At 55.2% G+C, this 25,071-nt stretch overlaps 1 protein-coding gene across 3 annotated transcripts in view; it reads right to left on the bottom strand.

Moving 5' to 3' along the window:
• CDH4 (cadherin 4) overlaps nt 1-25,071 on the bottom strand; it is a 398,533-nt gene that overhangs the window by 26,901 nt on the left and 346,561 nt on the right. For all 3 annotated transcript variants that reach the window (XM_074317411.1, XM_074317410.1, XM_074317409.1), the window contains 2 exons: nt 12,105-12,260; nt 6,782-6,926 (listed from right to left, as the gene is read on the bottom strand). In XM_074317411.1, coding sequence (XP_074173512.1) covers nt 6,782-6,926; nt 12,105-12,260 — 301 coding nt within the window. The remainder of the gene's footprint in view (nt 1-6,781; nt 6,927-12,104; nt 12,261-25,071) is intronic.

Here is a 25,071-nt window from a genome sequence, read left to right on the forward strand (position 1 = left end):
TTCTAAAAATAAAGTGAAATAGAGACATATTTAGATAATCAAAAAAGAGATAATTCACCATGTGGAGACCTGCACTAAAGTAAATGCTAAGGGTATTTTTCAGGCAGAAAGATAGAGATCCCAGAGGACAGCTCAGAAATGCAGGACGGCATGAGCAGAGTCTGTGTGTGCGTGTGTGTGTGTGTGTGTGTATTTGTGTATAAATGTTTATATAAAGGATAAATGTATGGATACATCTCAACAGTACGAAATGCATGAAACAACAATTTTGCCTTGCGGGGTTTTGAAGCCGCTTAAACAAACAAACAACAAACAAACAACACGTGCAGAATTTCACTTGCAAAGTGAACAACATGCCTGACTGAGGCCTGTTACCGTCTTATCACCTTCTTGAAGCTAAGGAGCTACTGGAAACTGCGTCTCCACAAAAGGGGAGAGCGGGGCAGTCAGCTGGCCTTGGTGGGGTGGAATCTGGCCACCACTCGCTGCTGCCCTGTGCCCTAGGCCCTCAGACTCTGGGAGGTTGTCATCTGTGGAACGAGTGATGAGCTGCTGGGATGGCACACGTGCCTGGCACAGGTAGGTGCTGGCAGTTGCGATGGCGCAGTGGGGGAGGGACGTGGAGAAGATGGAGGGGAAGAGAAACAAACAGATGATTGATGGGGAAGGGGCAGAGTGCATGCTTGTATACATCCAGCTGTTGTTTTATGAAAGAAAAAATATTTTAACCCCCAAATAATAGAACGAATAAAGGTCAGTCCTCTGCACTAAATATATTTATCTTCATGCAAAAGGTTGCCACACTGAGAGGCTTTGCTTTTTCACCATGGTCTCACCAGCTGCCACCAGCAGTGGCTGTCCTGCACGGAGAGAGCCAGGAGCACGCTTATGGGGTAACGCGCCTCTCGTCTGTTTGCTGGGATGAGGTTCACCGTCCACCCCTCACGTGGGACTCACGAGTGAAACACCACGTTGGAATGTAGGTGAGCAAGTGAAGGGAAGAGCCCGCACGCCAGGTCCATCCCTGCCTTCCTTCCATGGGGCAGCACCAGGGGCCAGATGAGCGAGGGGCCACACCCCCATGCTGCACCCACAGGACGATGGCTGTCAACCTAGGCTCCACAGTGTGCAGAGTTGGAGATGATGGAGAAGCAAGGGGCCCAATGCCCTCGGGCCCCCAGACCCACACAACAGGCCATAAAGTAACTGCCCACTGTCTTCAGCCCAGACAGACCAGGGTGCCTGTGACCTTCACCTGAGCTGCCCTTCGGTTCCTGGCTCGTTACAAAATCCTGCCAGATCTGGGCATCCGGCTCCTTTGCTCAGGGATCCGCGTTTAAAAACCAATGACACTCTGGTAACTGCTTAATGGTCGCAAAAATAAAACGCACTCAGGGTGAGCAGTGCATGTTCCTTGGGAAGTATCAGGAGGCACAATGCAGGCAGAACCCCGGCACCCTCACCCGGGCCACCCTTCGGGTCAGCGTCTCCAGCCAAGGGGCCTCAGCGTCAGAGCTCTAATGCTCCTCCTGCTTTTTAAACCAGCTTTATTATTGATCAAAGAAAAGATGGGAACACAATTCCACACACCAATGAGCAAACACTATTTTAAAATAACGATGGTGGCTAATGGCAGGGCTACATAGGGGACCTGCCCCCACAGCCTCGGACGGCCTCAGCTTTTGAAGGCAGTTTGCCCATCTGTTTCCAAAACGCCCTTCAAATGTGGCCACTCAGCAAATCACGTCTAGGAGTTTATCTTGAAGACAAAAGTCACAGATGTGCAAGAAAGACTAGTCGTGTCCCCGCGGCCCATGCTGACATGGTTCCTGACAGCAAAGGGTGAAATCCCCAGCAGGTATTTCCTGAACACCTACTATGTGCCAAGCCCTGCTTCCGGCAGTGAATAGAACAGATGAAGAAAATCCCTGATGACAGGGCTGGTGGGAGGCTGGGGCGGGGGTGTCCTTCCTGCCTCTCCCAGCTTCTGGTGGCAATCTTTGGTGTTCCTTGGCTTGTGGCAAGGCTTCAAGCTGGGCACCTGGGGCGTGGGCAGGGCCGGCCCCATGTGTCTGCAGAGGTGTGACCCTGACACACAAATTCCCCTCCTGGCCCTCTTGCCTTCTCCAGCTGGCGGGTCCAACTCCACACATAACCACCAGCTCCCGGATGCCACAATGCGTCTGCGGAAAGTGCCTGGTCACCCGTGGGACTGATTTGGGCACAGTCCCCTGTTCGTGCCCTCCGCTGAGGAAGCGCTCACACAGGGAGCATCCACAGGGACCGGGGTTCCAGTGGCCCCTGTCACCTGGGCTGGGGGCCAGGGCAAGTTGCCCTTCCAGGCCTTTCTCTTCTCAGGAGAAAGGCTTGAATTTTTCTTAGCAAATGAGACAGAACGTCGGGATTGTATTTTCACTTAATGAGGGATATTGTCGGCTGCCTGTGACGCTGGACATCGCTTTATTAATCACGCCAACAGGACAAGGCGAGGAAGCCAGGGCTGGGCCCTCCCGAGGAATTCATGTACAAAGGCTGCCATGCGCCTTAAAGGATTAATTTCCCAAGCCTTAAATTGCAGTTTAATTTGAAAACTAATTCAGCCCCATAATTGGCTTTCTGCTCAAATCACTGAGGCTAAAGATTTAAATTCGTAATATTCAGATGACTTTCAAGTATCTGTGCCATCTGTGCACTAGCCCATGGCTTTCATCTCGGGGGTCCTCTGTCGGCTCGGAAATAAAATAAATAAATAAACGGGCCCACTAATAGAATAATCTATTTAAGCACCAACCCTGCGTTATACAGATGAAGGTTTCTCTGACTTCATTTGCAGCCTGTGGATTTCTCTGCTAGTTAATATTTTAAAGTGACATTAATTTCGAAATTTATAATATAGGCCTTCACGCAGTTACAAGGGGTGAGGGAAAGCAAGAATTCCAATTAGAGTCTTTTTTAGTTAAAAAATAATCAATACAGAAGCGTCTTTTCTCAGGAGGTTCAAGAAGTGTCGCGGGACTCGTCTGGGCTGGGGGTGGGGCGTGTGAGCCGGCGGTTCTGATCTCCAGCTAGAGAACGCCATCCGGAAGCTGGTGGACCTCATGGTTGGTGAACAGGCAGGGCTGCTCTGCCACCCTGTGAGGACGTGCTCTGTGGTTCGTCCTGAGCCCCACGACCTTGTTTTCTGGAAAGTGGGACACTGGGCAGTGTGGCAGGAAGTGTGTGACTCAGGAAGTCGGCAGGACAGATGCTCAGCTAGCTGTCCGCTGCGTTCCTGCCATCAATGGCTGAGCATCCCCAGACCTCCAGGAAGCAGGACCAGACATGTCCTCGGATGTCACTTTGGGCTCCAGAGCGCCTGCGGGGTCAGGCTGAGGCTGGGCCTTCACCGAATCCCTCCCTTGCACGGAACACAGTGATGAAGCAAACGGACAGGTCTCCGTCCCACACGGGGCCCAAAGCAGTGGCAGAAACTGACAACACACTGACTAGGTAACCGAGAGTACTCAAGCATCAGCGGAAGACCTCAGGGGCAGGGGGCCTGCTTGTGAGAGTGGCAGGAAGACATCTTTGCCGAAGTGACATGTGAGCTGAAGGAGGAAAAGGAACGAGCATTATAGGAACAGCGGGGAGGACATCAGGTGGGGGGGCACAGCACGTGCAAAGGCCCCGAGGCAGGAAAGACTCTCCGTTCCCGATGGCCTGGGAACCCTGCTTCTCTGCCTTTGCCCAGGTGTGCAGTAACAGGTGTATACGAAGCACAGAGATAGATTTTTTTGTTCCTCAACTGGAAGATGGGCTCCTTGAGGGTGGGGCTCATGTTTTCTCATCCTGGAGAAAGACCCTCATACACAAGTGCTTTTCCTGGGGAAACTACCATGCTACGTACGGCCCTTCCTGCTCAGGACACGCCTGCCGCTGCTGAGGCATCCTGGCCACAGGAAGACAGAGTCTGCCAAGAACGAAGGCACACAGAGGAGATGGTCACACAGTGGCCAGCAAGACTCTGGACAATTCCATTCTAGCCCCAGTGCGGCCGTTCCTAAGCTCCCAGCCACCTGGGATTTCACTGTCATGGGAGCTGGCATATCCCTTTTGAGGGGGCATTTGAGGTGGCTCTTGGCTCCCTGCTTACTGCAGAGAGCCAAGGGCTGTGGTCACAGGGGAGGGCGCTCTTGCCCACAGGACACTATGCATGTTGCCCCACCAAAGGGGCCGGACCATTCCAGGCCTCCCACACCTTCTGAGACATCTAATCCAGCCACGCCAAAGAGGATTTCATTAAATTGGGGGTGGTGGTGGCTGGAAAAGAACGTGGGGTGATCCTGACCCTTAGTCAGCTTGCTAATGTCCCCAAATGAAGTTTCCAAACCTGACAAGGTTCTTACCTAGCTGAGTCACTGTTAACATATCTTTCCACTTGTTTTGCATTAGAACCTACATCTGAAACCCTTGATTCGCCTGTCACTCCAGAGCACGATGACTAACTTCTGGCGGTAGTTTCTCCTTAGTGCGCACAGACTCTAGGTAAACCTGGTCCTGTAATTTGAGACGTGAGGGGAGAAGCGACAGAGGCTGTTTCCAGGTCCTGGGAGTGTCTTGCCTCGAGGACGCCATGGCACGACGTCATCCCCTTGCCATTGACCAGGGTGACCGAGGACGTCCAGCTGGGTCCATAGAGGCATCTTGCAGCTCTGTTGAGCTTTGCACAAAGAGGTGGCATCACCGTTCCCCTCTGAGGGCTGCCCTGGGACCAGAGACAGACTCTGGGGCCCCCCAGGGGTCCAAGAGTGAGTCCCACTTCGTGCCCACAGTCCTGGAAGGGGCAGGAGCGAGTGGGAAAGGGGGGCTTTGCCCAGGAACAACACCAGCCTTCTGGCCCATCCAGGCCCTGGCCAGCGTGCCCTCTGGAGCAGGTGATGGGAGGGCCAGGCTTAAAGACTTATCAGGCTTTCTGGAAAGATACAGCAATTTGCTGCTTCTGTTATCCTAATGAGTAGAGCCAGTTGCACGTTGGGGAAGACTTTATCGATTTGTTTTAAAATAAAGACAAGGGAGGTTTGATCTGTGATAGAAAACCCAGGCACCTTTGCAGAGTGTCCTGGGTCTTGCAAGGGGAGAGCGGTCCTGCTGTGTTTGTGTTAACAAGACAGACCCCCCATCCCCAAGCCCGACACCTGCTCCCCCACCCCCAGCTCCTTAAATGGTGGCTGTTGGCAGCCCTCAGCCGTTTCCTTTGACTACTTGCAGCTAATTTGCCCACCCACCACCTGCCCCTGCCCCTCGAGCGACTGCAGGGAATAGCCGCCCAAGGTGTCGGCAGAAATAAAGTCACCTCCCGCTCCCTTCGCTCACACTGGTCTGGTCTGCGCCTCACCGTTCTGAGACAATCAATCGAAAACACAGTTCACCTTGTTGAAACAGCAGCCCCTGGAGACAGAGCTATAACAACCACCTCGCTGAGACGTGATGATAAATGTTTGTGTTCACCGCCCTGAGTGGAGCCCATTGACCCTCCGCGGTGGCCGCTGGAGCCACATTCCATGTTCCGGAAGCCCCTACACTGCGTGCCGTGTGCTCAGCCCTTCCCAGAGCCCAGAAGCCCTCCCGCGAGCCGGCGCTCACTGGGGGGGAAGTTTAGCTCCACGAGCAATACGGTCTGCAAGGGGCGTGCTTATGTGAAAATGACTCGTTGTCCCTGAAACCCCGTGCACATCCTGCATTTTAGTGGCTCCTTCTGGCAGCCCCACAGGGCACACATCAGTGACACTTGGATCTGCTCCCCCGTGCAACCCAAGCCAGGCATTTGTCCCAAGGACAACCTCCCCATCTCATGCAGGGGACAGCAGTGCAGGGCTGTGCTTCTCAAACCTGGGTACGCACAGAAATCACCTGGGCGGCTTGTCCGCCCAGACCCAAGGCCCCACCTGCTGGGAGTCTGAGACACAGAGAGACTGCAATCGTCACCTGTCCCCAGTGCTGCTGCTGCTCCCTGGGCCAAGGTTCCTGCATCGGTTGGGGATTCTAACCCACACTGTGGGGTCTGGGCCACTTGCTTTACCTCCTGGGGCCTCGAGTCTCGTCTCTGCTAAAGGGGAGAAGGAGGCTGTCCTTCTTGGTAGCTACGGATTCCAAAGACCAGATGTGTCGTGTGCTTAGGAAGGGCCCTGCCACATGATAAAGTGGTCACCATCACTCAGGCTGCACTGAAGTCTGTGGGAAGACGGGCCCTTTGGTGAGCTCTCAGGGGAGCTGAGGGCCTTGGCTACATGGGTTCACCTCTTTCGGTTGGGGGAGTCTGGCCCTCTCTCGGGGTTCCTATGGCGTTTGGAATGAAATCCAAAGTGTGGCCCAGGAGACCCCGAATGGCAGGCCTTCTCTCTGACCTTGGCTCCTGCCCCAGGACCTTTGCACATGCCTTCTCCGCCCAGGCTCCCTGCCAGCACACACGCTGGTCCCCGCTCGACCCTGAGCATTGCTCCTTCTCATCCTTCAGCTCCTGCCTACCTGTCACCTATGCAGGGGGTCCTCCCTGATCTAAGCCACCCCTGGGACTTCGTGCCCCACCGGGTTCCGTCTGAGCCTCATATCACTGCTGTGACTTCATTCACGTGCGTTAGCTCAGCTTTTGTCTGTGTCCCCGACTGGACCATGAAGGCCCCACTTCCCAGTGCAGCGTCTACACGCAGTGGGTGTCTGCTAAACACACACATCCGTGGGTGCGTCCCATGGGGCCTCCTGGTCCCGGGCTTGCTCCCCCCCCGGGCCACAGGGCTGTGCTCACCGGGCTTGGAGCCCTCGTCCACGGAGCCGTTGTAGACCTGCTTGAGGAACTCGGGCCGGTTGTCGTTCATGTCGATGACGTAGATGTACAGGTCGATAGGGTTCTCCACCTTGTTCCCGTTCATGTCCACGGCGTGGGCACGGAGCTGGAAAGCAAGTGGGCAGCGTCAGGCGGCGCTACCTCTGGGGGCACAGCCTCGGGCAGCAGTGAGAGCAAGGTCCCTCGGACCCACGCCTTTGGGGTGGAGGTGACATGACTGTTCCGGGCCCTCAAGGGACAGCCTGGGCGGGAGGCATGTGGCAAAGCTTCTCTGAGCCTCGGTTCTCGCCTCTGTGGAAATAGAGAACGGTCGTGAGAGGACGAAATGGATGGCGTGTGGGACCTGGGAGCCGACCAGAGGCCCCAGAGCTGATGCCCACCCAGGACCCCCGGGCCTGCTCAGACTGGTCCCGGCACCATGTATAGTGAGGTACACGTCCACCTACAGCGGCTGCAGAAAAGCCATTTGTGTCAACAAATGTTGGGGCCTAAACTCCTGCTACTGACAGTTCAGGCCTGGGGAGACCTAGACCCTGGGGGACCTCGAACTTGGACGGGGGCTGAGCTTAACTTGGGCAACCACTGAGAGTCCACCCTGCTGGCCTGTCACCCCCAGGCTTATCTGCTCTGGGGAACCATGAGGAAAATGGCGTGGAAGAAGCCCCCCTGCTCTGCTGGGGAAGCGGCTGCCGGGAACTCAATGGGACCAGCTTCTAGGTACAAAGGGAACATATCCTGAACGTGGGCTGGAAGGGTGCACCTTCTAACTTCTGGACTTTCTCATTCACTCACTCGTTCCTCACCCACTCACTAATTCATTCACTCGTCAGTATCTATCAAGGGCCTACGTGCGCCAGGCACTGGGCTGGAGCCTGGATTACTGCTCAGCGAGACAGTCCCTGCAGTGTCTTATCCGGGAGAGGGACACTAAGGAGGAAAAGAAGCCAGACACACCTGGGTGTCATGGCAGCGACCCACTGGGATTGGGAGTGGCCAGGCAGGCCTCTCAGAGGAGGTGACATTTGAGTTGAGACCTGATGAAGGGGACAGGGAGGACAGCAAGTGTGGAGGCCTCCATGGGACACAGAGTGTCCGAGCACCGTGGGCAGCAGAGGAGACTGGGGTGGGGCCACTGGGGACCTCAGAGGGAGAACCAAGGCTTGGAGACAGGAGGGGACGTGCCTGAGGACTCTCCATGCCGAAGCTGTGACTGCCACGTCATGGTGTCCCAGTCCACGTTTCTCTGTCAAAACTACTCCCCCTCCAAGCTGGACACGTGGGCGCTCCAGGTCTGCAACACGACAGCACCAAGGGCAGCGTGCCGAGACGAGCCCGTGCCTGAGCCTGTGGCAGGGAGCGTCTCCAAGCAGAAGGCCATGCACAGCCCTGCACAGGGCGCCCAGGGCTGCGCGTCAGCCCCACTCTGCCAGCCTCTGGGGAGAAGGGGGAGGCGGCTCGCACATGTCCACGCTGGCCTCAGCCCGTCAGCTCCGTTCCGACAGCCCTGAGTGGAATTGTGCCCTTGAAATGTGTGTTTTAGGAGAATCTTGAGGCTGGCTGTACCCCAGGAGGTGACCTGCATTGTTTCGAGGCAACACATCAGGTCCGATTCCAGGGGAAGCTGGAACCTGCCACGCAGGACCTGACAGCGCACTTGCCTGTGGGTGTGAAGCGTCATGTGACACCTTGAAATGCCGCCCTCCCCACCCCAGGTGACAACAGGCCCTCGTTAGCCTGGATCCCGACCTGCACCCCATCAACCTGCCGAGAAGTTCTGACGGGCGGGCGGCTGGGGGATATCATCCTGTCACACGCAGTCGTGCAATAACGCACGGAGTCAAAGGTCTAGGAGACTTTGAAAAAGGCAATTCTGAGCTAAAATCAAAGTTCCTGTCTTCTAACCTAAGTGACACCGCCGGTTTCAGATGCCACCATGAGCAGTAGGAGTGCCCACAGTGGAGACAGCAAGGAAAGTGATGGAAGCAGCCTGGCTGTCAGGGTTCTCCTTGGCCCAGCCCTACCCCAACCCCCAAAGTCTTAATTACATTTGACAGCGGCTGTTGGAAACCTCCACCTTCATCCACCTGTCAGGCGGGCAGGGGGTTGTGGGCTCGGGAAGGGGCTTGTCTTGGGGTGGAAACAAGCAATGTCAACACAGGAGCCATCCAAGCTTTCTGCGACTTGCAAATCTGAGTGTGCTGTGCAAACGAGTTTTCTGTTATGCTTTTAATGGGACGTTTTTCTGTTCTTGTCATGGAAAGGAAGATGGGAAATATTAATATGTGGGCTTCGTCTCCATGGGAGTGGGAACGATGCCTGCTGACAGACGCGGTGCCGCCATGCGGGGGGGCCTCCTTCCCTCCCCTCCGGGTCGCTGGCTCTTCTTTGTCTCTTAATTGTGGTCCGTCGATTTCCTCCTTCGGGTGCGGAACCTGGACACCCCAGGTGGGCCCTGAACATCCCCTGCGGGTGAACTCAAGAGTTTCTTCCATCAACACCAGCCGCCCACACGTCCCATCTCGCTGCCCTTGTCAGCGAGGTGCCAGTGGGACAGGACCGAAGGGCTCGCAGGGACTCGTAGGGACTCGCAGCGACTCTACAACAGCACCAATGATGTGGGTGCTGATCCCCAGGTGTGAATGCAGTTGGGTGTCACCCATGATCGGGTTCTGTTTTGTAGCATGGATGACCGTAGGGGACGGAGACAACCTGAGCGGGCCTCAGCGGCTTTGTGGCTCTAAGATCAGGTCGATTTCTCCGGCTGGTGGCAGGTGAGGGAGTCGGAGACTTGTGGGTGCCCTTAGTGGGTGAGAGTGGCCCCTGGCTGACAGCCAGCGAGGAGCCGGGGATCTGGACCTTCCACAACCCGAAAGAGCAGGAAGCAGGCGTCCTCCAGAGTCTGCAGGTAGATATCCAGGCTGGAAGATGCCTGATTGCCTTCCACCTGTGGGACCCTACGCAGAGCCCACCCTACTTGACCTACAGAACATGAGCCAATGAATGGGTGTTGTTTTAAGCCACTAAGTGGGTGCTCGTTTGTTACGCAGCAGAGATAACCAACACACTTGCTGGCTGGCACAGCTGGCCCCACAGGCTCTGGTGGGCATCCTGTGTGGTGGAAATCCTAACGGGGGTCGTGCTGGAGTCTTACAAGGAATGTGACGACCTCCCCACCCTGGGGGTTGGGGAGCCCCTGTCCTTTCACCAGTACCCTCCAAGTTCTTGGCTTCCCCCTGGCCTGCTGGGGTGAGGAGGGGTGGGGGCTGCATGAGTCTCTGGAGAGATCTGGGGCCTTCGGGAGAATCTCGGTTTCCCTCCAGGCTGGGCATGTGACCCGTTTCCCTAGGGACCACCAGTCTGTGATCCCGGCTTTTCCACGGGGGCTTCTAGCTGCAGTGACATTGTTTCCGGGTAGAGGTGGTGCTCAGCAAAGCTCTGGAGTCAAATCAGGCCAAAAGAATAAACAGACCGCAGGTGTGTTTGAAGAGCGCAGGGGGCTGGTTCCTCTGCATAAGCAGTGCTGTCCTGGCACTGGGCAGCCTGGTAGTTCCTGCCTGTGGGCGGGGTTTGTGGGGGTGGGGGTGTGCACCCTGGAGCGGCCATCCCGGCCTCCAGACCTCCCCTTGCACCCTGAGCCTCCCGCCGTGGGCCGAGTGGCGGGTGGGGCTGCAGGCTGTCCCTGAGGCTTATGGAGTGGGCAGTGCCAGCAGTGGTCCCGGAGTCTCCTGTCCCCCGGCCAGGAGGTGGCGCCAGCATCAGTTACTCCCGGTCAGCTGCAGGAAGACTGAGCTGGGGGCCCTTTCCACGTAGTCGGCGGGAATTCCAGCAGAGGAGACAGTTAACCAGAAACACCAACAGTGGTCTAGTTTTGAGTAATTACAATGAAATGAAAGGAAGAGGCCTTTCCACTTGGTGCAGGAAATGGCTTTGCATTCAGCAGGCGCTGGGGCCTGGGGCCTGGGTCGTCCCGAAACAGGCTTGACTGACAGCCCTACCAAGAGGTCCCTGCGAGGCCGCAGCCCCCCAGCCAGGCACACGTGGCCAGCAGGTTCCCTGCCCCAGAGCCCCAGCTTTGCTCTGATGGAAAAACCTGATAGAAATACATGGTGCTGGGACTCCCCACCAAGGGATTGTAGGGCTGGTCTGTGCGCCCCACGGTGAGATCCCACGAGACTAACTCTGCCATGTGCAGGTCAAGCCTCCTTCCTCCCGCTCTCCCTCTGTCTCTCCTCTCCCTCTGTCTCTGTCTCCCTCTGTCTCTGTGTCTCTGTGTCTCTGTCCCTCTGTGTGTCTCTGTCTCCATCCCCCTCCCTCGGTCTCTTAGGCCACACGTGTCTGTTGGCAGACAAAACAAGTTGACCCTGGACCTGGAGCCATGCTCTCAACTTGTGTTGCTGGTGCCCACAGCCCATTTTGGGAGCCAGCGCGTGTTAAGATGATAGGTTTCTTGCTGCACGGCTGGTTGAACATCGGTGTTGGTTGAATGGTCCAGTTGAGTCTGTGCACCAGCCGTGCAGCTCACAGTGGACTGAGAATGTGTTAGGATATCCAATTGCCAATCAGATGTCCTCTCCCTAAGCCTGGCTCCTCAACACCCCAGCAAGAAACCAAAGAACCGGGGCTCAGGCCTGGGGCTGAGGGCAGGGAGGGGGTGGCGAGAGGGTCCCCGGGCCGTGCAGGAGGGGTTTTCTGTGCAACCACGATAATTACAAACGAATCTGTCTGATCCTGAACAAGGAGAACTTAGTCAGCAAGTGGCCTCCACGTGGACCGTGTGGAGGCCAAGAGTCCAAGGCCAGACAAGACTCCGGGGGAGATCGCCTAGTGAGGGACGGAGATGGCCAGGCGGAGGGCACCTAACCAGGTGGCCGATGAAAGGAACGCTGTAGGGTGCAGAGACCCGGGGTCGCTGCTCGCTTGGGGAGGGGAGCAGCCCTTTGAGCTGAGCCTGCAGCCTTGTTTTTCTCATCCTTTCCCTCTCCAAGCACAGCTCTCAGGGAGCAGGAGGCATTGGAGTGGGTGGGCCCGAGTGTGCAGCAGCCACATGACCTCACGAGCTCCTGGACGATCACGTGGGTCGGCACCTCCCAGACCAGTCGCTCTCCCACTGTGGCCTCGCCGGGGAATGAGAGGTGTGAATTCTCGGGCCCACGCTGGACCCACTGAGTTAGAAACCCTGGGGCTGGGCCAGCGAGTGAGCTCCAGGCAGCTTTCCAGTGACTGTGGTACAGGCTCAGGCGTGAGACCCCTCCCACAGCAGGAACCCGGGGCCGCAGGTACTCACGTGGTAGGAGGCCCGCTCCTCCCGGTCCATGGGCCGAGTGACATACATGCGGCCGGACATGGAGTCGATGCTGAAGACCTCCATGGGGGGCTGGTCGGCACCCACTCCCGTGATGCTGTACCGGATGGGGATGTCGTTGTCTTTGTCGGAGCGGATCTGGAGGGGGAGCAGGGGGGGGGGGGCGTCAGCCTGCCCTGGCGGGGGCCATGCTCCCGCTCTCACACTCACCTGCCCTCCTTTCCTCAGACACCTGGGACCACAGCGAATGCTTCATCCACTTTGGGAACCGAAAGGGGAGCCCGTGATGCAGGGTGTGCTGAGTGCCGCCAGGTGACAGGGAAGGCAGGACACCACCACATTCCAAATGAAAGGCTCCGCAGGGAGCATGGGACACATGACACGGCTGAGAGACACTGGAAATGGTGGCGTAAGGTGACCGAGGCCTTGATGCAGACGCTTCCAATGTCCACTGTCAAACCTCGGAAAAGACAATGGCAAGAACACAGGGCAGCCTCCACGGAGATGTGAGGGAAGGCAGGCTGGGGCCTGGTGTACGCCCCGCGAGTCTCCTTCTGCGCAGGAGGCAACACACGCGTCTGCATGTGCAGTCAGCCCTGAGAGGTGACCCCCAGGGAGGACCTCAGGAATGGGGGCTGTGACAGAAATGAGCCGGGACCAGCATTTACACACAGAAATTTAACACTGAAATTGTCAATATGGCTACAGAGCTAAACACAAACAAAAGTTTTACAGAAACTGTATGTTGTTGAAAACAGAATTTCACAGTGGTCATCTGGGTCCCAGGTCCAAGATACAGTGGCAGAGACTGAGAACGTGGAGGAAACGTTAGGAGCAGAGACGAACGCTCGCTTCTGTTTTATGCGGAAAGAGGCAGAGGCATTGTTTGATTATTGACCAGATACCTGGATAAATAAATATGAGTCTTTGGGAAACAAAGAAGACACTAGTAGAACGAAAAAGATGCATGTCTTCCGTTTAGAGGAAACTCTCAGTGATGGGGGCGGGCGGAGGCAGTGGATGGAAACGCCCTCACAAAGGCTGTGTAAGGTGACAGTCCCTGAGCGTGGGAAAATGTAAATAAGCCACAGAGGTTTGAAAGGCAGAACAGATAAGCACAAATCCACAGAGTGGCATTCATCGTGACTACACCTTTAGAAAGTACAATTTTAAAAATCAAAGCCCAGGGGACCACGGTCACATTTATAATGAAATGGGCCACAATGAAAGCCTCAAAAAAAAAAAAAAAAAAAAGCACAAAGCAAAATAGAGTGGGACCGTTTACTGGAATAATGCAATTAAACTTGAATGATAAAACTTTAAAGAAAAGACCTTTGAGAAATTTTAAAAATATTCTGGGCCGGCCCGGTGGCTCAGGCGGTTAGAACTCCATGCTCCTAACTCCGAAGGCTACTGGTTCGATTCCCACATGGGCCAGTGGGCTCTCAACCACAAGGTTGCCAGTTCAATTCCTCGAGTCCTGCAAGGGATGGTGGGCAGCGCCCCCTGCAACTAAGATTGAACACGGCACCTTGAGCTGAGCTGCCTCCTGGGTGGCTCAGTTGGTTGGAGCGCATCCTCTCAACCACAAGGTTGCCAGTTCGACTCCCCCAAGGGATGGTTGGCTGCGCCCCCCTGCAACTAGAAAATGGCAACTGGACCTGGAGCTGAGCTGCACCCTCCACAACTAAGATTGAAAGGACAACAACTTGACTTGGAAAAAAGTCCTGGAAATACACACTGTTCCCCAATAAAGTCCTGTTCCCCTTCCCCAATAAAAAATCTTTAAAAAAAAATCTGAAATAACAATGGGGTCAAAACTGCATTTAGAGGCTATTTAAACACACTAACGAAAATGAGACTGTTACAACCCAAAGAATCGGCCAGAGATGGAGTCAAAGCAAACCCTTAACTTGAAAGGTTTTGGTCATTAAAACAGAATTGCAGTGCATGAATGGAGCACTGGCCTCCAGAAGAAAGGGCACGATAAAGCAGGATGCAGAAAACTCCAGCGTAATTGACAAAGACAAATGCACAAAGTCCTCAGTCTGAAAATAGAAAAATAGAAACACTGATAAATCAAGAGCTGCACTCAAGGGGGAAAAATTTCCAAGAAAACAGAAGCACCTTTGGCAAATTTGAGAGAAAAATAAAAAGAGTTTTCCCAGCATCTTATTCTTTATATTTATTGCTAACTCAGTTGCAAATCTGAATGAAACTGATTTTTTTTTTGACAAAATATAAAGTTTCCAACTTGTCTAGAAGAAATAGCAAACCCGAAAGGACTGCCGTCTCTTCTGGAAATGCCTCTGAAAAGCGCTCCAGGCTCAGGTGAACCAGTGTACCCAGGTGTCACCTGAAGGTTTTCCAGAGCACAAGGCGTGAGACGAAAGCCACACGCCTGGTTTTACAAACCCCTCCTCTCCCACCCCCCCACCCCCCGCTCCGCTCAGTGTCATCCTCAGAACACAAAGTGAAGACCTGTGCAAACCGACCCCATGTACTGAGGTGGGCGTGATGGTCAAGACAGAAATACAGCAAGTCGGACTCAGATAAGTGCAAGGCCCTTTGTCACACCTGAAGGGGACCCCAGGCCTGGTGAGCAATTCCAGAGCCCTTGTCAGAAGCCCAGCAAAGCAACTTAAGACGAGTCTGTATGGTCACCACCGTTCTTGCTTACGTATGCACATAACAGGCCGAATTTAATAAGACTGGATTTATTTTGCAAACAAGTCAGGCTCACGGGGATTATCCTTGTTAGAAATGGGGTGATGGGAGCGAGAATATTATGTTTCAGCAGAAAGTGCTAACGCGGCCTGTGCAGCTCAGATTCCAGCCGTGCTCACGGTCTCGGCGGTTTTCTTATCTACCTACAAGCTGGACTGGATCCCAAATTCTTCTGGTTTCCTCCGACATCTGGCTACAATCCCGCAAACTAACGTTTCCGATTTTCTGCCACCCTCTGACTTGGCGTCACGCAGAACCAGCAGTGCCCTTTCCTGGAAGCCCGGCCACCTGCAGCTGGACAGCTCGACATGAAGCCCAGGCCATCACAGGGCACTATATGGACAGCCCGCCTGTCACGTGGGCCACTCAGAGGTCCAATAGTGACATCACCAGAGGCATTCTAACTGCAAGAGGCACGGGAAGCTTAACATCTAGAAATCTTCTTGGCCGCCTGCTGTCTCCACTCTGAAACTGGTTTATAATCTGCTCCAATCATTAACCTTTGCTTTTCTTTGGCTCCCCCAAAATACTTGCCTGCTTGTGCCATTTGGAGCCCACCGGCAACACAGGCTCCTGAAAAGAGGCAACTGTTAACTGAACTGACCTCTCAGGACTAAGAGACGGAGCAAACGACCAACTGTTTCTACACCGTGAAACCGCTCAGGAAAGTTCCAAAGGTGGGGGGCAAAGGGCAGCCGACGTGCCACCCAGAAGCCACCTTGGTGTGCTGACCATTGTCAGCTGCCAACACTGGAAAAACAGCAAATGTAGGGCGAGGCTTGCTCTGAACTCTCAGTTGCCTGCAGAAGGTCCTCCAGAAGGAACTGGGTTGTCCTAAAGCCCCTCTCTGGGAGTGTCGTCAACCAGGGAGGGCTGACTTGTCACACGAGGGGAGACTAGCAGTCAGCATCACAGCCAGACACACCGTCACAACGATCAGACTTCCCATCCACTCCCAAGGGCCCAGTCACCTTTCCTGAAAGTCGTTTCCTCTCCCCTTTCCCTTGTAAGGTGGCATTTAAGCTTGAGGTGTAAGCCACCTCGGGAGTGACTCATTTCCTGGTCCCTCCCAGGTAACATGCGGTGCCCGTGTCAATAAACTGCTTTTTGTTCTTCTCTGGTTAATCCGTCTTTTATCACAGGGAACGCAGGAGGGTGAAGAGAAAGTTACTTTTCCTCCCCTACACGCCTCAGTAGGATTTATCTCAGAAACAAAGGACAGCTTTTTCTCGGGCAACTTACTGCTGTAGCATCATAACAATCACAGGAGAAGTGTCAACAGAGGCTCCCAAGACGTGTGCTGAGGACATCCTTTCTGGCTGAACTCGCACCAGAAAAACAAGTCATCCCCCAGAAGAACTCCACTTCTCAGAAAAGTCAATCTGACAGAGAATATCTTGCCGAAATCAGCATTTCCTGGTGACTCACCCTAACTAAGGGCGTGAAATGGGGACAAGGACACCAGCCACACCCTGACTGTGTAACAGTGGCCTATGTGATAGGACGTGAAACAGAAAATGCTATTTACCCAACAGCAGGAAGGAGGTAACGTTTTCACGATACAGGCGTTGTGCAGGTTAGCATAACGGTGGGCTGGGCCTGTGGCCTCTGGAAAGGAAGCACATACACACACCCACGTGCACACAGCCAACCCACATGTACACACACAGACACATGTACACACACCCATGCGCCCCCCCCCACGTGTACACACACACACAAGTGCACACACACAGTCTGTGAGGAGCACCTGTGTTCTGGGTTCCCCCTCTCTGACCGCCTCACTTTTCATAGTCAGGTTGGGCTCCCTGGCTCTGCCCTGGGCAGCCACTGATCCAAGCTTAGGCAAGAGAGCTGACAGCATGGCCTGGGCCTGGGGACAGATGCCGCCCCTGCAGTGCCCCTCGGGTCCTGGCAACGCCTGCACTCTGCTTGCCTCATCTCAGCAGAGCCACCCCTGCCTCCTCCTACTGATGGTGACATCTGGGACCCAGCCTCCCACTGCGACCTGGCTGTCTTGCTGTCAATGCTGGGCATCCCAGGACAGGCTCCGACCCACCCTTCAACATACGACTCTCTGGTGCCCAGCAAGTAATGTCCTTCAGACAGAACAGCTGCCCTGAACAGCCCTGGCCAGGCCACCGAGCAGGGACTCAGGGAGACTAACATCAAAGAGACAAAGAGATTTCTTTCTGGAGAACTGGCTCCGTTCCCAGGGGGTCGGTGCATGGCAAGGTGGCCATCCGTGACCGAGGTCTGTCTCTTCTCCACCCACAGAGAGTTTGCACCAAGATTTGGTCACCAGGAAACAGGGCAAAAACTCGCAAGTCTGGATGAGAGAGAGGAAAAGCCCATTTCCAGCCGCCTGTGCTGGAATTGGTCCTCGGTGTTAGGAGAATGGGTTAGAAGAGATCAAACTCGGTTGAGGAGAGCAGGGAACTGAGTGATGAATGTAAAATAGTCAAGGCTTGCTGCTTATGAGGCAGCAGTTCTGCCCTCCAGGAATGTGGAAGGTTCTGGAAGCGTCAGTGAGTGTGGAGGTTAAGACAGGGTACTTGGAGCACACAGTAGGCCCTCAGACAATGTTGGCCGCGTTGAATTGGAGGGGGGAGGGCATATGAGCCCGATAGGGTCTTCTAGAGATGGGAGGTGGGGCAGACGGTGCCCTCCCTGAGTGCTCACGCTGCCTTCTGTGGCCCAGACTGCCCTTCTTTCTCAGGGAAATTTAATTATAGAGCTGCTGAAAAGAACCCACCACATATTTAAGAGATTTTATTTTTTGCAAAGAAATTCATTCCATTTTGACCATGGGGCCGCGTTTGCTTAACCCTCCAGGTGCCGGTCAGCGGCATCTTCTGAAATGAGGTGGGTGAGCCCGGGGCTCTTTGCACCGGCCCTCAGAACACGCTGCCCCCTCCCTCCTACAGTTTATCGCGTAGGAAGAACTGCTGTGCGAATGAACGACCGGATCAGGGGACAGCAGTTTGCCCCTTGATTTGCGTCTGGAAAATGAGGAAAACATCACAGTAACGTGCCGCCGGGCCGTGAATAAAGAACACACAGGCGTCCCCGTTGCCCATCTCACTTTTATGATGCCACTGAGAATTACACTCCTTCGCATTTGTTATTAGAGGACAGAACAGATGGTAAAAGGTTAGTTTAAAGTGATGTCTACATTAAAATAACTTATGGTGCCGGCGATTGCATTCACCCAGGGACGTCTGCCGGCTCTCGTCCTTAGAAAGGCTGGATGAACTGAAGGATTCTGGCCGAATGCCCCCCGAGGAGGAGTATTTGCCTAATTTCAAATGAACTTGAAACTGGAGAAAAGTCACCATGTGTGGTTCTGAATTGCAAACACCTGGGAGATTTTTCCTCCAAAACATTGAAGGAGACGACACTTGGGGACAAAATCACAGGCAGACTCAGCCAACTGGGGAGGACCCTCGGCTCCGCTGGCCATTTCAGTAACACCTTTGCTCATCACACGCAGCACACACCGCGTGCCTGGTGCTGTGTGGGATGGACACGGCCCTGCCTCAGGCGGTTCCTAGACCAGGAGAACCAGAGGCATCGAAAAAATGACACCCTCTCATAATTACTAAGTGTGATTAGGATTGTCGGGCAAAGAACGGGGACCCCGGGGGAAGAACTTAGTGCACAAGGAGGATCCTCGAGAAAGTCAGGTTCAAATTGAGTGTTTGGTCGTGTCCACTGCCTTACATGGCTTCTGGGCACGCGCACGCACACACACACACACACACACACACACACACACCCTACACTATGTGCACGCACACACACCCTACACTATGTGCACGCACACACACACACACACACCCCCTACACTATGTGCACGCACACACACACACACACACACCCTACACTATGTGCACGCACACACACACACACACACCCTACACTATGTGCACGCACACACACACACGCACACACACACCCTACACTATGTGCATGCACACACACACACACACACCCCCTACACTATGTGCACGCACACACACACACACACCCCCTACACTATGTGCACGCACACACACACACACACACCCTACACTATGTGCACACACACACACATACCCTACACTATGTGCACGCACACACACACACACACACCCTACACTATGTGCACGCACACACACACACACACCCCCTACACTATGTGCACACACACACACACACACACCCTACACTATGTGCACACACACACACACACCCTACACTATGTGCACACACACACACACACACCCTACACTATGTGCACACACACACACCCTACACTATGTGCACACACGCACACACACACACCCTACACTATGTGCGCACACACACACACACCCTACACTATGTGCACACACGCACACACGCACACACCCTACACTATGTGCACGCACACACACATGCACACCCCCCTACACTATGTGCACACACACACACACACCCTACACTATGTGCACACACACACACACACACCCTACACTATGTGCACACACACACACACCCTACACTATGTGCACGCACACACACACACCCTACACTATGTGCACAAACACACACACACACACACCCTACACTATGTGCACACACACACACATCCTACACTATGTGCACACACGCACACACACACCCTACACTATGTGCACACACGCACACACACACACACACCCTACAGTACATGCACAAACACACATACATACAAACATTCATTACCCCCACCTCCCCCACACACAAGCAAACACACGCGTGTGTACACACACACGCACACGACTGGCTCACCCCTCTCCTTTTGCACCAAGCCTCTTGGAAGGTGACAGCCATTCTGCATCTTAACGGGCTTTGCCCACTGCTAATAGGTCTCCCTTGACTCCTGTCCTAGCGTTTTAAAAAGACGCTTTCCTACTCCTTAGGGTCAATCTCTTCTACCAGGATGTAATTCTTTAGTGAAGTGTTCTAGCTCTTTCTCCTAGAACGGTATTAAACCCGGAGATTTCCCCAAGAAAACAGATTGCGAACTCCTATTTTCATTACCTGTTGGGGGTTTTGAGCTGCCTGCAGCAGTTCCCATTTCTCTACTGAGTAAAAAGCTCTGAATCGTGATGCACACGCTTCCCTCGCCCACACCCGTCCCCATCCCGGGATGGAGCAGGATGCAGGCAGCGGGTTCACGGGGAAGCGACGCGGTCCGGCTGGCCAAGACGGGTAATTTGCTTTTAAAATCCGACTCTCACCAGAACACAGAGGTAAGAGGCCTATTTCTCGTAAACGTGCCTGCAGCTTCCCCTGGCCTCAGCCAGTCCTCACGTCAGCTCTCCAAGGCGGAGCTGCTGACCGGGGCTGCAGTCAGGGCTCCTCACGTTTCTGTGTCTCTCTGCCTGTCTGCTGGGCACGGATGGCTCACCCGCCTGCAATCCCCCCTGCCCCCCGCTTTGAGCACTAATGACCCTTTTCTGGGCCCTAGGAACACGAGCATGGCAGTCTCTATCCCCAAGGATGGCATGTGCAGGCCTGGCACCATGTACACAGAAGGTGCTTAATAATTATTGGGTGAACAAGTGAAATAAGGACATACTGGCTGGGTGGGGGGGAGGGCAGGCAGGTCAACAGATGACCAGGGTCACATCAGGAGCTGTAGGGAAACCTAAACCTGGCTGGCTGGCAAGAAGGGCTTCCCGGAGGTGAAGCGGTTTCACAGGGAGGATGGTGGCAGGGAGGCCTGAGGGGCCGTCGGGGGGCAGGTGAGCAGGGCGAATGCTGGGGCCTCCCTCCAGGCTCCCAGACTCACGTGGTTATGTGTGAGGGAAAAGGTGACCAGAGAAACGGGAGGAAGAAGAGAAAAGAAGGAGGGGAGTCGGGAAGAAGACGGAGGTGTGGTCCCTCCCCAGGTGGGCTCACCTGCCCAGTGTGCATGGAGCAAAGGGCGGAGGGGACGCCCGGGAAGCACCTCTGCCAGGCCTGTCCTTGCAGAGACTTCTGGGACCCCAGAGGCTGGGCGACGGAGTAAACGTTCTGCTTGAGAGAGGGAGCCGAGGGTGTGTTGTCACGCGTCTCCAGGCCTCTGGCAGGAGAGGAAGGTGGGAGGAGGGGCTGGCGGGGTGGGGTGTGTGGCTCTTGCCCAGCAGCGGGCAGCGATGAGCTGGTGATGGGATGGGCCAGTCCTCGGCCTGCGCTTCCTGTTTACCTGGGGCCTCTTTGTCTACAGTAGGATTCCCTACTCGCCCTTACCGTGCCTCAGTGTCTCCATTGGTATCTCTGACGCTGGCACGAGCTCCGCTCTGGAAGGACAGCCAGGAACCTCCACTCCCCACCCTGGAGCTCCTTAAGGAGCCACTGAAGAAAAATCCCAGAATGTCAGCCATTCTGCAGACAGGGAGACAGGGGCCCTGAGCGGTGGCACAAGTAGCTGGGGGTGGTCACTGCCTTCCCAAGAAGCCTCTAAAAGCAGAAAGGGAGGCTGGAAGCCATGCCCGCTGTGACGACGGGGACACTGAGCCCAGGAGGTGTCCCCCAGGGTCACCTGACTCTTGGCCACAGTCTCAAACCCTGGTTGTCCCTCTCCCTGCAGCTCTTTGAACACGACCAGGCGTGTGCCGGCCGGGCTTGCTGAGGCAGCACGTCCTGAAACATCTCCATGACTCCAAGGTCCAGAGCGAGAACTGCACTTGAATTGCTTTTGAAAGTGCTTATGAGATTGTCACCAAGTCCTACGATCTCTTTCAGCAAAGCCAAAGCTGAAAGCCCTCTGCCCTGGCCCTGGGTGAGTAGCAACTCGTAGCCTCAGTGAAACCTCTCTCATCGAATTAATGGGACCGACTGGGGCCGAGGGGAACTAGGGGTGACGTTCCCCCACTCGTCCTTCATTCTCGACCATCTCTTTTCTCTTTAAGAGGCTTAAAGATGTTTGTATGTCTTGCATTTCATGGAACCCTTCCCATGCGCGATGAAGTTCAGCCTTCAATTATTTTCAATTAGGTTCTTGTAATGAGCAGAAAAGCCCAGACGCGATAGGAAACGGCGTTTGTTGTGCGATACTGATACGATTGTACATTGCCGTTCACAGTTACTCTGAGTTTTATAAATCGTGAAAACACCCTCAAAGTCACATGAATACTAATGAAGCCAAGAGTATGTCCCTACAAAACTTGCTGGTGGGAATAGTCAATTAGACGCTCCTCAGAAATGCCCTTCAGGTTGTATCAAACTAACCAAGACAGGTAGCTACCGAATTTTGGGTCCTTACGGGCCTCAGAAGACGTCCCTGTTGACACTGGGCATGGCCCAAGTGGCCTCCACGTGCACTCCTGCCTGAACCCGTGGGGGCTCACGGTTCCCCCACTGTGAACGGTCTTGGGGAGACAGTCAGTCGAGGTGCCCCACATTCCCCTATCCCCCAGACAGGCCCATGAGCCAAGCTGGGACAATCAGCTTCTCTCTTTCAAACCTGGATCTTAAGTCAAGAACAAATCAGGGTGGAAAGTCACGCTGGAGCCCCCCATCCCCAGTGCAGTGCCATCTCCCTGCCTGGACCCAGGCCCCGGGGACCATCTGGTTGGCTGGCCCTCCCTTCCAGTCTGTGAGCAGCCCAGGAGTGTTCCTTTCTGCTTGGGGTGGCGGGAGTGGTTTCCTGTCACAGTAAGTCACCCCTGCCTGCCCCAGACAGTGTGGGGAACCTTGAGGTAAGTGCCATCAGAGGGCGACGTTGAGCGGAGCCCAGGTCCCAGCGCGGGCGCCTGCCCGTAGAGGCCCCCTCCCCCGACCTCTGCATCCCGACGTCGGAGTGGGGTTCCCTACAAGCAGAGCCCAAGGCAGGGGTTCCTGTGAGGGCAGTGGCTTGGGGAGGCCCCAGGGAAGGGGGCTGGAGTGGGGCAGAGTGGTCTCAGCGGGCTGGGCTTCAGCCTCATCCCACGGGGGGATCCCAGGTGTGTGAACTGCCCAAGATAACTGAGCCTGGGCATGAAGAAGGTAGCTTTTGGGGGCCAGCCCAGGGCGACGGGGTCCTCCCAGGCACCTGCCAGAGTGGCGTGGTCACCCTCTGCGCAGGTGTCGCTCCGTGAGTCACCAGATAGCCTCCGAGCAGTGGAGGGCGGTCGCTGGCTCGCAGGGGTGTGGGCGACCCCGCTGCGCTGTCCCCACAGCCCTGTCCCTGCCAGCTTTGTCCTGCTCGTCTGCGTTGCTGGTGGCTGTCTCCTTTCTGTCCCCTCACTGGACTGTTCGCGCACGAGGGGGGTCATGCAGACGCACATAGCACCGGCCTTGAGTGGTGCTTGGTCGACAGCCTCCTGGAAGGCTAGAGACATGGCGCAGAGCAGACCTGTGGCTTCCAAGGAGCCACTTGAACCCGACCGCTGACCAGGGCTGTCGGCTGCTCAGGAGCCAGAGTGGAGGCGGCTCTTTCTTCCAGTGACGCAGGCTGGGGACAAGCCCATCTGTCAGGGAGCCGAGTCCACGGCAAAGCAGATTTTTCTTGGCCTTTGTCTCAGCCCGACTGAGACAGAAGTCGATGGAATGGATGACATGACACGAGAGCTTGTGGGCTGAGTGTTCACCCTCAGATTTGTCATCTGTGCCCTGCCTGTTGTCATTTCTGTTCCTCCGAATGAAAAGTCAAAGGTCTCGTCAGAAAGCCCGCTTCATTAGTACTTTATATGTGTTCCCTGCCTGTCTCTGGAAGGTCCTGCCTACACGGTCTGTTTTAATATAACAGGACGTGTCTGCCTGGTTTGTGCGCCAGCTGGTGGGGAAAAGGGTGTCCCCAGACAGGATCGGGTCCTCAGGGAGCTTGGGGCAGGGCTGGGAGCGGAGGCGGCAGCAGCCAGACTGTGGCTGGGGCTGAGGGAGGGACCTGGCGGGGGGCTGAGGGGCAGGTCCCAGGATGAGGATGGAAGGTGGAGCCCAAATCCTGAAGGAGGAGAGTAGTGAGGATGGGGTGTGGGCAGGGATCGAGGGGCATGTGGGGGACAGTAATGGGGGCTGAGGCTGGACGCAGGCTGAGTCGGGGCAATGAGGCAGCCACCAGCCTGGTGTGTCCACTCAGGCCCCCTCTGCTCACCGTTGGAAACCACTGCCACCTGCTCTGTATGCACCGGTGGGGACGCCTGGGAAGCACCTCTGCCAGGCCTGTCCTTGCAGAGACTTCTGGGACCCCAGAGGCTGGGCGACGGAGTAAACGTTCTGCTTGAGAGAGGGAGCCGAGGGTGTGTTGTCACGCGTCTCCAGGCCTCTGGCAGGAGAGGAAGGTGGGAGGAGGGGCTGGCGGGGTGGGGTGTGTGGCTCTTGCCCAGCAGCGGGCAGCGATGAGCTGGTGATGGGATGGGCCAGTCCTCGGCCTGCGCTTCCTGTTTACCTGGGGCCTCTTTGTCTACAGTAGGATTCCCTACTCGCCCTTACCGTGCCTCAGTGTCTCCATTGGTATCTCTGACGCTGGCACGAGCTCCGCTCTGGAAGGACAGCCAGGAACCTCCACTCCCCACCCTGGAGCTCCTTAAGGAGCCACTGAAGAAAAATCCCAGAATGTCAGCCATTCTGCAGACAGGGAGACAGGGGCCCTGAGCGGTGGCACAAGTAGCTGGGGGTGGTCACTGCCTTCCCAAGAAGCCTCTAAAAGCAGAAAGGGAGGCTGGAAGCCATGCCCGCTGTGACGACAGGGACACTGAGCCCAGGAGGTGTCCCCCAGGGTCACCTGACTCTTGGCCACAGTCTCAAACCCTGGTTGTCCCTCTCCCTGCAGCTCTTTGAACACAACCAGGCGTGTGCCGGCCGGGCTTGCTGAGGCAGCACGTCCTAAAACATCTCCATGACTCCAAGGTCCAGAGCAAGAACTTCACTTGAATTGCTTTTGAAAGCGCTTATGAGATTGTCACCAAGTCCTACGATCTCTTTCAGCAAAGCCAAAGCTGAAAGCCCTCTGCCCTGGCCCTGGGTGAGTAGCAACTCGTAGCCACAGTGAAACCTCTCTCATCGAATTAATGGGACCGACTGGGGCCGAGGGGAACTAGGGGTGACGTTCCCCCACTCGTCCTTCATTCTCGACCATCTCTTTTCTCTTTAAGAGGCTTAAAGATGTTTGTATGTCTTGCATTTCATGGAACCCTTCCCATGCGCGATGAAGTTCAGCCTTCAATTATTTTCAATTAGGTTCTTGTAATGAGCAGAAAAGCCCAGACGCGATAGGAAACGGCGTTTGTTGTGCGATACTGATACGATTGTA

This window comes from Rhinolophus sinicus, linkage group LG13, assembly GCF_036562045.2.
Source record: "Rhinolophus sinicus isolate RSC01 linkage group LG13, ASM3656204v1, whole genome shotgun sequence".
Classification (NCBI taxonomy): Eukaryota; Metazoa; Chordata; class Mammalia; order Chiroptera; family Rhinolophidae; genus Rhinolophus; species Rhinolophus sinicus.